The sequence below is a fragment of the Colius striatus genome, chromosome 9, assembly GCF_028858725.1.
Source record: "Colius striatus isolate bColStr4 chromosome 9, bColStr4.1.hap1, whole genome shotgun sequence".
NCBI classification, from domain to species: Eukaryota; Metazoa; Chordata; class Aves; order Coliiformes; family Coliidae; genus Colius; species Colius striatus.
Window position 1 is genome coordinate 35,154,486 of NC_084767.1, and position 12,303 is coordinate 35,166,788.

Sequence of the window (12,303 nt, forward strand, 5' to 3'; positions counted from 1 at the left end):
TGCTTAAAAGTGAGAAAGACAGCATATTTGAACTGTGAAAGGGAAAAGTCTTTTGTACATAATTGAACAACAGAACTAATTTGTGACCAGAATGGATACTCGAAAGCAGTTTCTAAAGCACTAGGAAGTGGAAGAGAAGCTTTGCTTTTCAGGACTTAACTTCTCACTAACCTAAATTCAATTTAATTAGGATTTTAAAAGCCTTCCCTTTGGGGAAAATCTCTCATGAATACTTACCACAGATTGTGAAAGGACACCATAATCTGCTTAAAATACACCTTTTGCCATATTCCTATCTAGCTACCATTTGCCACTAAATTAGTGTAAATGCAACATCCTGCTCAAAAAAGAGACCTCATAGAGTTTTTTAAAGCATGTTTATGTGACTGCACGTAAATGTTTGTGTAAAAAGGGAGTAATGACAGTTTATACCACAAAGGTTACAGTAAGAAAAAGCACTTCTTTATGACAATTCACAGATTCACAAGAATCACTTTAATATACAAAGCAATTACTACCATTCTGAAACACAAAGCAGCTAATATGTACATAGTGTTAATAAAATGCATCATAACCCAGTACATTTTTTTTTAACACAGATAAAGCACAAAAAAATAAAGGCAAAAAAAAAAACCCAAACCACAACAGGGATGTTTCTAGATTTTTGGGGAGATGTAAATAAGAATTTATTTTCCCCCAGTAATGGATTTTCATTTAGTTTTTTAACTTTCACGTGTATGTGGAGTCGAGCTACAATACCCTGTTCTCTGCTGACATAGTTTAGGTAAATAATCAGAAATGCAGATGCATGAACTTACTCTTTCCAGCTTACATTACGAAGGGACGATAACAACCCTTGCTCTGGAAGCTTCCTTGAAAAACACTGTTTCAAAACAATTTCAAATTATAAATCCAAAGTAGAAACAACTCATTTTTGAAGTAAACAACCAATCTGTAGACAAGTCTGTGGAGGGGCTGGCAGCCAACTAGCACCTTTTCTTGCCTTGTTCCCCATCCCATCCCATCCCATCCCATCCCATCCCATCCCATCCCATCCCAAAAAGTCCATGTGAGCAGCTCAGTTTCAAATCTCATACAACCTCAAAATTCTAGAACTTAAAAAAATTAATGTTTTAATATAAATAAATGTCTTAGCACACACAAAAAATGGAGTGGCACCTGGATAAAACACAACTTGTGGAGAGCACCCAAACAACCTTACTTCTGAAGAGTGGACATTTCTAGATAACTTATTGGCTCAAAGCCTTCCTTCCTCTTGCTCTCACTCAGCTATCCCCTGCTTCAGAAAAATACGCAGCTGAGGCTGAGTGAACCGACTGCTCCCAAGTTGTGAGTACAGTGAGCAGTCAGCTTATGAAGTGTGCCAGCTGTGGATCATCACAGCCTGGCCCTGGCCACACACAGCCCCTGAGGACAGCTGACTTCTGCCTCTCACTGGTGAAAGTGAGACCTGAACTCACCACTTAGACAGCAAGTCACAAACTGCACTTAAGTACCAGAAGACAACCAGGTCACTGTCTTCAGTTTGTGCTGCACCAGCTAGCTCAAGCAAGTCTCTTTGTGGGGCAAAGCTTAAATACATTTATAAATAACACATTCCAAGGCAAAACACTTGAAATGTAAACCCTCTTTACCAACTGGATCTGCTCCCTTTCCCCCAGAGAGACGTACAGATTTAAGCCATATCCATCCACAGACCTGAACCCTGTCACAAGCACACAGTAGACAGGACTTAAGCACCCTGCTTCTTTTCATCAGTCTGGCTCTGTCCAGACCAAGTGAGCTTCACGATACATTCAGGTTTCTGCAAAATCGGTGTCTTTTGCAGCTAGCAAATTCAAAAGCTCAGGCACAGTACAGAGAACCATCAATGTACTTACTGTATGCTTTTAAAACCCACTCACGGTTACAGATTTCAGGTTACAGCTAAATTACCATTGCTCCTGCAAAAGTAAGGTGGTCATGCTTTTTTTTTTTTTTAAATTTTAAAGCAGGGTGACACACTGTCAATGTAACTTTACTACCTGGTGCCAAAGAACTGGAAAGCCCTTTGATTTATTTTCTTGGAATGCAGCTTGTAAAATCTACAGCCAAATCCCAATCTAGAAGAGAGGAATAAAGTGTCTGACAAATAGTTTAGTTTTCCTCCCAATTTAACCTCCCTTTCCCACTTGGGATCAGTGAACTAGTTCTCATCTAAAAATAATTTCACATCCATCCTGTATATACTGCTCTGAGACACCACACACTTAATTCTTTCCAGTCTTCAATAGTGCCAGTTCAGATCTCCTGCCATTTTGAAGTAATGCCTGCTGGAGGCCAGGTGCTAGTAAGTTAAATTTGTGAAGGAGTCAACTTCTAGGGAAGAGGAGTGCATTGTGCGCAGGCGACAGGATTACAACTTTGCCAGGAAGCAAACCCAATTGCTCATACATTTTTTTGCTCTGTGTTTGTTTCTTTTTTCCCAAAAAGTGCACATTTTAATTAAACATTTACAAAGAATATAGTGTAACAAAAATAAATACATGACCTTTTGGTTAGATCACTGGCAAATGTTACATCACTAACCAACCTGCTTCAGGGTGGAAAAAATAACAATAGAAACACGGTCTTAGAAAATCAATTAAATCCTCTATGAATTGTCATAGATTTGCAACCACTGATACTGAACTTGCTTTGATGGAGAGACTTGTTTTTACTTGAACCCACGAAAAGCACTCTGTCCGTCACACATTAAAACTTGTAGTACAAATTTAGATTAGAAACCATCAGGGCTTTTTTTCCTTATTAAATTTTTGTTGTTTGTGTTTTTTTTTTTTTCTGAGCCTCTTAAAAATTCCAAACACATCACCAATTTTCTGATCAACATACAGGTACTGGAGAGGAGGAGACAGTGGTATACAACACAAATGCCAACTGCAGGACATAGCCAGAACCTACAGGTGTCTGTACAGTCCTGCTGTGCATGACAGGCTAAAATTGTGCTTTCAGAGATGAGCAATGGTGCTGGCAACCACCTGGTTCTGCTGAAATCACTACTTAAAGAAAAATACATCGGCACTACCCCAGAAGGAGAACTGAAGTCTTACCAGTGGTTCCTTTAGAAAATACGACCTTAACAACTTTTCCAGTTGTTTTGCCTCTGCAATATAGCTGCCAAAGAGAAAAAGCATGAAAATGAATGATTCTAGGGGGTGGTGGTTGTTGGAAACCCACTGTTTGTGTAATTTCAAAAACCTCCATCAATAAAAAACCAAAAAGAAACCTCACAAAAACCATGAAGGATGAAATAACATTACTACAAATGGATAACTGAGAAACAGCACAAAACAAATCTGTAATAAGCGCTAGAATAATGCGGCCCAGAACTACTGGGGTGGGGGAAGCTTTCACACGCGCGCACACATCCACACATACCCAGACACACAGAGAAAAGGTAAAAACTTCTTCTGACCTCCATATACTATAATACTCAGCATTCCTGACTTAAAAGCTCTCAGAGCTGTAGATTATATACTGTGTGTATATATATATATGTACATATATTATACATACGTATTTTCCAAGAATATCTAAATTAAAAGAGCACCTCTGACAATATCTTAACTGCCTGATTGGTGCTGCTGTTTTGCAAAATAATGACATTACAAAAATTATATTTCAAATCAATTCTTGTTTATTATGAACATGGATCTAGCCCTTTCTAACCCTCTCTTCGGGTAAAACAGGCTATCAGTTCTTGAAAACTCAGAACTGTGAGATAGAAAACTAACCTTCCCTCCCCGCTGCCTCCAAAATTTCCGCCCTACTTCCAAATGGCCTTAGAAGCTGGTAACCCCAACCTCCCTACTTCGTAAGTAACATATGAACGGATTCCTATGTCATATTATTTCCCTTTTTTGGGTCAATATGAATAGTAAAGCACGTATGGGTACCCCTAGCCAGCCGTGTGCTTCATTCTAAGATATTTTTTATTACTGTCATTTAAAATTTCCATTAAATAAATTCAAGTCCCTAAATCCTCAGTATAGCATAAATAAAAATAAAGATTCTTGCAGATTGCTAAGTACTTTAAAATAACGTCCTTAGTGAAACATTAGTTGCTAATGAGGTCTAGATTAATAGCACTAGACTACTTGCAGACAACGCACAGACAAACTGGTTTCACAGTTCTCTCACTGCCACAAAAATTTGCACAAACCCTGTATTAGAAGTAGCCAGTCTGGGAACCGGTTTAGGCTAGCTGGTCCATTCAGCTCCCAGGCTTTGTACTGGTGACTATCAGCAAGCAGCAGACACTGCTCATTACCCACTAAAACAGTTCTTGGATCACCGCTAGCCTCATTCAGGTTCTCTCCAAAACCTCAATTTTTCACAAGCTGATGGTTCTACAAAAGAAACAGCCTTAACGTAAGCATGTACAGCTTTTCTATGTTTCTCCAAGCTTGAGGAATCATTCCATGTAACTCTGTAACTTAGGCCATCATGAATTTAATATTTTACGAGAATGACTCCTGCATTATCAACATTTCTGCTTCAGCAACAGTTGTGAAAAACCAGTAACCATTGTACATATTTGTATTCTCTGACATCAAGAACCAGATACTTTTAATAAAAGTAACTGCTGAGAATTTAGGGTCTTCTTTAAATTTGCATTGCTAAACTAATAAATTCATCTTCCATTAAATAAAAACATGAAAAACAATTCTCTATGGCAGATAAAAATAGACCATTTATAAATCCCCTTAAAACTTCTGGAAACATTTAATAATTCTGATACTTGTGTTCTCAAAATACAAGCCTAAAATGAAATTATAGAAAAGTCTAGATTTATCAATAATGCTGTAAGTTTATCTCTGTTTCTTTTAAAGTCTCTTGGAAATTGAATGCCCTCTCAAATGAGAAAACTAGAACTTTTAATACTGCTTAGCTGTTTGAGACTCAACTGCACAAAGTCTTTCAAATATTTTTTTTATAATGTCACACTGATTGTATAACCTTTTAGAAGCTCATGTTTGAGATTTATCTTAAAAACAGATAGAGCAAATGGGAAAAAGATATTAGCTAATACTTCGGTAGGCAAGGCATTAGTACAGACCAGAGTCTTACTCAGATGTCTCTATGCATAGAAGTTTGACTGGAAACCTAAAGTGAACTTACTCCATCAAATGACCCAAGTTGACATATCAAGAGACTGACTTCAGAGGGCTAGGAAAAAGCTGCACATGATTCTTTTTGACACATTCTCTTTGACAACTTGTTGACATTCTTTTTTGGTTCCTTTTGAGCATGATTCTTTTGAAGTCCTAATGATTACTACAGAGCTGGGTTTTGAACATGAACTATCTTTTTAACAATTGTGGGAGAGATCACAGTTCCTCAGTGCACACAAAAAAAAAATGATCTTGCAAACATCAGAGGCACATGAGTAACAGGAATAAATTACTCAGTAAATCTGACCCCTTTACATAAAAAAAAATCCTCCAAATAAATTAAGAATTTAGCTAGCTTGGCCAGGTTCAAATAATTAATATTGTCCCTTGCAAAGCAGGAGTTGGAATATTTGTGTCTGAAGTCCTCTTCAATAGTTGAGGTTTTCCTGGTAGTTGTCATACTGCAATTAAATTTATATATGGAAAGCATCCTCAAAGTTTGACCTCAAAGTCTGAAAAATAATCCAGCAAACCAGGCTGCTGTTTCCATTGAGTATGAAAATTTCCATTGCATAAGATAGTGGTAGGGAAATAGGAGTTTCCTCGTTGCTTGAGAGGACTTTGGACTCAGACTATACTGTTCTCAGACATGTGGAGTTGTATGTGGAGTTGTATGTGGAGTTGTATGTGGAGTTGGCCACACTTCAACTGCTTACTTGTTCTAAATACATACGAGTATGTACATGTAACACATGCTTTCATGTGTTACCCATGTTTTTGAAACATTACTACTGTACCTTTATTATTCTGAATGTCTTTCCCATCCAAATACCACTTCCCCACCAATATCCTATGAAGCTGGTGTTTGCTTTTTGTGCATTCAGAATGCTGAACACACATGCGCACGTAAGCTTCGAGAAGCAACACCTGACTGGTAAAGCTCATGTCAATGCATTTGTTTCTGAGGTACGGAGAAGTTTTCACTAGTCCAGGAAGGGCTTAATAGACATTACAAATCAAAACCCCTCCTGGGCTAGTTTGCAAAAGAGTTATTATCTCCACACCAATAACGTGACTGTGAAGCGCCTTTCATTTGGCATGCTGTTTAGCCATGGATTTTTGTAGTCCATAATGAATATGTGAAACCAATTTGGCAACCATTGCTTCTTCATTGCACCATGCGTGCTCCACATATGTGTCCCACAGTTCTCTGGACCAAGAGGTTGTTGTGGTTCTGTCTCTAAGGCAATGGAAGGAGCTCAGCATAAATTCTTGAGATCACTACAAAAGGACCTCCTTGCAGTGACTTCCCGAGTGACCACTGTTACTCTTTGAAGAGGATGAGGAGACAAGAAAGAAGCCTGTTCTTCACGCTGAGATTTTATGATGAAAATAATCTTGAAGGGGGAGAAGTGGAGGCAAGTACTTGAACATTCACAGTTTGATGCAAAGCACAGATGAAATATATTCTGTAGTTGCTTCAGGCAGTTTCGCGCATAGAAAAAAAAGAAATGTTTAGAAAATAAAAAGTTTACTTTGTCTTTCTGGGTATAGCCAGAATCAGTCTCTATCCCACCTGGACAAGTGAAAATGGGAATCCAAAATTAATCTGATTTGTGGCAGTAAAGGTCCTTAAGTGCTTTCAACTCCTCGATCAGTGTCTTGTTTTGGTTTTCAAGCACAGCCACTCGATTTTCTAGACATTTCACATACTCCTTTTTCTTCCTGCGACATTCACGTGCTGCCTCTCTGCAAAGTAAAAAAAAAGCCACTGAAATCCAGAATGATTACTTGCAGACATAGGCTTCTTAACTGTTTGGTCAAAACTTTACCCAGTACTGTGATATTTAGAATATGGAGGTATTGTTAAGAAATGCAAGTTAGGAAAAAATGCTGAGTTTCTAAAAACTGCTCTTCACAAATCATGCTCCTCATACTCAAGATCCACAGATCATTTCAATATGCAGATCCCACTAAGTCAACACCAATAAAGTTCTGCTTCTGTGAGTAAAGAATCTTAATGAGAAAATTCTGCTTGCAGGATTTACAATAAAGTCTTTAGTCCCAGTTGAATGGTGCTGCAATAATTTAATTGATTTTACGATAATAAATACATAAAACATGGATAAGACTAATATTCATCTACTAGTCTCTTTATAGTCTTAATTCTTCCATTTGCTGCAGTCTAATCAAATACTAATGGTCAAGATGTTCAACTGGTGAAAACCCCCCTGTATTTAGAGCACTCATGTATTTGGTCTTGATAAATATTTTAATTGTCTTAATAATGTCTGCATCACTGCAATGATAATATAAACAACTATAAAAATCACAGAATAAACAGTCACTAGCAACTGTATAATTCTTTAGTCCTTGTCTGCTGTGCCAAGAACATGGCAGTGTCAATGTGCTGAAGCAGACCTCAAGACAAATTTTGAAGGCTTGCTCGTAAAGACTGAGCTGCCTTCAGGTGACTTGGCAACATACTAGGAACACCAATGAAAAATACCCGAAAGGTGTTACTGTGCTGCTGAGCATCCTGAAGGCAGTAACACCAAGGCAGAAGCTATCCTGCATAGCAACAGTAATGGTACCACTGTACAAATTAAGCACAAGACTAAAGGCTGCAGGTGGATGGGAGTCCAGGCAGAGGGCTCTCCTCCTGCAATGCAGTTTGGCCAAAGCATCATGCAGCAGATTCATGTAAATGTACATGCTTGCTTGCCCAAAGGTGCAAAGCAGGGCAGATTCAACAGGAGAGTCCAGGTGTCCCTCCATTGCATAGACTGATGATACGGTCAATCTTCTGGGAAATGAGAGAGCAAAATTTAACCTTTATTTAGACAAATAGTAGGTGTAGTACTAGGTAAAAAGGAATGTCTGTTCCAGGACCTACCTGTAGGAAGACTCTAAAACCAATTTTCAAAATTCAGCTCCACAAAAGAGACAGGATGAAGAAAACACAGTTTGTAAGCCCTGAAAGGACTCAAGCATCCATTTGTCACCCCTACAATTACAATTCCATATGCTTGCAGCACTTCAGTGGGCTGTGTGCAACATTTAGAATTTAAGCTATTTGGTGCTGTTACTTGTGTACCCAAAAGATTAAGTACTACTGGATCAGGAAGTGCCTCTCAGTGCTAACTGCTAACCTGTCCTCCTGGGTGACAACTTTTTCTTTCTTTTGGTGATTTTTGTGCCAGGTTGTGATGCATATTAAGCTACCTCAAGTCTGTTCCCATTAGTTATTTGTTTTGAACAGCTAGAGTTATATTGAATTACAAGAGTGCCTTTAAAATCTAAAATCTAAAATTTACATAGAAAATTTGCACAATAATATCTACGAATATTTATAGCATAATCCTCTAATAAGTACCACCTCACCATCTGCCTCTATCCCTTTCCCTTGCTCCATAAGGAACCTAGATTTGCAAATACCTGTTAAGCTGGCAGGCTAAAAGCACCTCATGCAACAGGATACTGTTGCAAATGCTGTCAATTTAACTCAAGTGAGGGTAATTCCTCATTGTTTTTCTTGGCTTTCCCAAACACAAAAGATTTCTTTTACTGGAATAAGACTGCTAACTAATGAGGGGATTCATCATGCTAATTAATTTTTTCTCCAATGCAGAACCTGAAAGGGTGATGTCTACTATTCACTGACTCCAGAAAAATGTATAAAAAGGGGAGATGGGAGACATTCTGTACAAAAAGAACTTTTAAAGAAGTGAACTCTGCTGTTCAGCATTATTTACTTCATTAAAGCCCCTCAGAAAAGCATTAGGTCTGCTAACTAACTTTCTATTGTGTTCACATCTCAGCAATCTGTGGAAAATAAATGCACCTGTACAACACAAGGGTTTTTTTTTTTTTTTTCAGACTGACAGATGAAGCAAACAATGCTTCTGTATCTGCAACTGCTATCTTCCCAGAGTCATATGTAACATACAAGCTCAAACATGTGGCTTGCAGATGGAGTTCAAGCTTGCTGCGACAGGTCAGCTCAGGCCTACCTCTTCTTCCTCCCACAGCAGTAGGCTTAAACAGCATCATGTCCAACTTTTCTCTGCTGTTCCCTTCCTTCACTGCCTCCACTAAGTCTCACCTCGGCAGGCCTGGCTGTTCATCCCGACACACTAAATACTACAGGGACAAGTCTCCTCTCTCTTTCAGCTTCTCCGCTGCCACTACTGTCTCCACATGACTTCAAAAGGAGCAGCTGCTCATTTAGCCTTTCCTTGAGTCTTTCTGCCTCCAGAAGTTAAAACCCAAAGGGCAAACAGCTAAAGTGAACAAGTAAGACAATCCAGAAAGTACTTGTGAAGAGTGCAAGGTGGGTCACCGAGGATAATGCATGCAGGAAGCTAAAGAATCTGGGAAATGAACTACATGAATGTATTAACTAAAAAAAAATCAATTCACCTCCATGTTTGTACAAATACATCTGCAGTCATACAGGTCTCTCACCAGTGACTTTTCTCTTTACAGCAACAAATTCACACACCTCACAGAATGAGTCTGACACTTTTACTTAAAGTTTCATACTCATAATACATGACATTAGCAGATGTGCTGCTTTGCATCTCTAAATAAAGGCAAGTTCTTTGGAAAGCATTTCCCAAAATGACTAAGATGAGGATTCCTAGTGCTTAACATTCTAGTTCTATGCAGGGCTGATGGAAGAAAAAAAGTGTTGTAAAATGTACATGCCTGTTCTTCATTAGACGCACTTCTCTCTTCCGCGCGGCCTCTTCTGCTGGCTGGGTTGGAAGTGCCGGAGAGGATGCCATGACTACGCCTGGGGCAATGGTGCTGGTAGGGGCAGTGCGAATCTGGTAGGTCTGCACGTCTCCTGAGGCAGCTGAAAGACACAAGGGAACATGTTTGGTGACAGTGCTGTTAAATGCAGTGCAAGAGCATCTAGTCATCTTCCAAACTACGCATTCTGGGCTACAGTACAGGAGGGATGACTGTCATCTGGGTCATCATCGCCAACTCTGTCTTAGTTTAACATGCACAAGGTTTTGGGGTATTCCGGCTGAAGAAGTGTTCACTTGAGCTGGATAACTCAATTTGTCTTGCTATATTGCTGTGCTTTTTTCTTCCTTAGTACATTGCTTTTTACTTCTCTGTTTTTTGAGCAGTTTTAAGAAGATGAACGATGGCAAACAGTATTTCTAGCTATGCTCCAAAATGTCTACCTGGAAAAGGAGAAACTACATGTGTAAGTATGTGACACAGAAAAAAGGGTGTAGAAAAGCAGCATTTACTCCAACGAGAGAGACACACACAACTTCACTGCTTCTCCAGAATGAACAAGGTTGTTGGGTTTCATTTTTTTTGTTGTAATGTAGGAGTGTATTTGCCCGAGCTCAAAAAAAAAATGATACCACCTAAAGAAATCATATTAAGAACACAAAAACCAAAAAATCAGTGCAACAAGAGTATTTTTTCTGGCTATGTATATTTACTGAAGACTGGAGACATCTTCACTGGGTAACTTTCAAATCACCTTCATTACGATCATAAGTACAGAGGTACGTTTTTCCATTACTTTTAAGAAATAATTTTAAATACCCCCTATTTTTTAATAAATCAAACCATATATTATAATACAATAACCCCCCCAACTTATTCTAAGTTGAAATAACCCTTGTTCTAAGTGGAGGGCTAGACCAAAAAAAATCTCTGAAGGCACTTTCCTAAATTTAGAATGATTCTAAGACTCAATGATTAAGTATTTGGTAATTAGTTACAAAAGCCACAGTAGTAAGAAATTATAACTTGTAATTGAAAAAGGGAAAAAACTACTAACTTAAAATGTCTTTATACAAAGAATCCAGCAACTTTATTTCCTAACTTTAATGCTTCACTTTAAATGTACTGCTGTTGCAGATGACTACCTAGGAGAACTCAAAAGTCTAAAGTACTATCAGCTTTTGCAGAACATATTAAAAAATACTTGTGTGGACAAAACATCAAACATTTAGCATGGAAAATAAAAAATAAGATGCAAGCCCAAAATATTCACAATTTTATCAATCTGAAGGGAAAGGCTCCAAGAAAATGCGACAAATAGCTTTGTCCAGAATTCCCTGTAATTTTGGAGACTTATCTGTGCCAAATCTGTTAATTCTGTTTCCCAACACATTTGAAGGAGTTAGGTTGGCAACTTATATCTGCATGGAGAAAATGTTATACAGAGTGACTAGCAGTGAAGTTTCTCACCTTGTACAACAACTTGATTGCTGGGTACAAGGATCTGTTGTCCGTCTGTGGTCTGTGCATATTGTAAAATGGTGGTGCCAGGTTGGGTTGCAGCTGCATTAGTCATAGTCAACGTCTGGAGACCTTGTACTCCGTCTGTGCCATTATTAGACAACTGTATTGCTCCTCCTTGGGTAATAGCAACTGAAGACAAAAAAAAAAAAAGACATAGCATTTAAAACACTAATTTACTCATTAGCTTACAGTATTAAACCTAGACATGGAAGAATACTGATCTGACTCAAATCTCTCAAATCAGGGAAATGGTTTTAATGTACATTAAAGAAATCATGCTTTGAAAGTACATTTTCAATTTTCTGTCGGACTCCTATTTTTTCGGAGTGGCCAAAAACACAGCCTAAACCACAAATTAGTTTCTCTGATAAACAGCATCACACAGAGGAGCTAAAATCACCTTCTAGAGAATACATTTTAATTTGTCAGTTAAGACTTTCTTCTTGATTGGTTTAGGTCTTTTCCTCAGTCCTTCCTTTTTTCTTCTTATCTGAAATTCCTCTCCTCTCCCATGCTTTATGCCCTTCAGTCTCCTCTGCTGCTACTGCTGTCCATCTTGTGTTTCACTTTCTTCTTGCTTTGGCTTTTTTTTTTCTTATTATTGTATCCCCCCTTCTCTACAACCTTCTCAGCATCTTCCTAGTACTTTTTTGCTTAAGAAATGTCTGGTTTCACACATTTTTTTCCCCTCAAGCAGTCTTACTTTGCTGTTTGGTTTTTTTTTTGTTTTCCTGTCTTTCCCTCAACTGTCATGCAGTTGTACTAAGACATCACCCCTCATTTGCGATTCCACAGAATTTCACTATGTTCCTATAAACAGACATATATCAAAATATCAAGTACTTGT

General features: G+C 38.3%; 2 protein-coding genes across 8 annotated transcripts in view; one reads left to right on the top strand and one right to left on the bottom strand.

Annotated features, from left to right (window-relative positions):
- METTL21A (methyltransferase 21A, HSPA lysine) overlaps positions 1-12,303 on the top strand; it is a 31,668-nt gene that overhangs the window by 8,457 nt on the left and 10,908 nt on the right. For 2 of the 6 annotated variants that reach the window (XR_009819229.1, XR_009819230.1), the window contains exon 3: positions 10,319-10,398. Coding sequence is in view for 3 of the 6 variants with exons in the window: in XM_062002017.1 (XP_061858001.1) it covers positions 6,420-6,442 (23 nt within the window). In the remaining 3 variants the exon portion in view is untranslated. The other 4 variants (XR_009819231.1, XM_062002017.1, XM_062002019.1 and 1 more) reach the window with 4 other exon arrangements.
- Positions 1,056-12,303, bottom strand: part of CREB1 (cAMP responsive element binding protein 1) — a 36,049-nt gene continuing 24,801 nt past the window's right edge. Inside the window, exons 6-9 of one of the 2 annotated variants that reach the window (XM_062002015.1) lie at positions 11,403-11,585; positions 9,885-10,035; positions 6,751-6,923; positions 1,056-6,652 (exon numbers count right to left, since the gene is read on the bottom strand). In XM_062002015.1, the coding sequence (XP_061857999.1) occupies positions 6,779-6,923; positions 9,885-10,035; positions 11,403-11,585 (479 nt within the window). In that variant the 3' untranslated portion in view covers positions 1,056-6,652; positions 6,751-6,778. Of the gene's footprint in view, positions 6,924-9,884; positions 10,036-11,402; positions 11,586-12,303 lie in introns of both variants that reach the window. The other variant, XM_062002014.1, reaches the window with a different exon arrangement.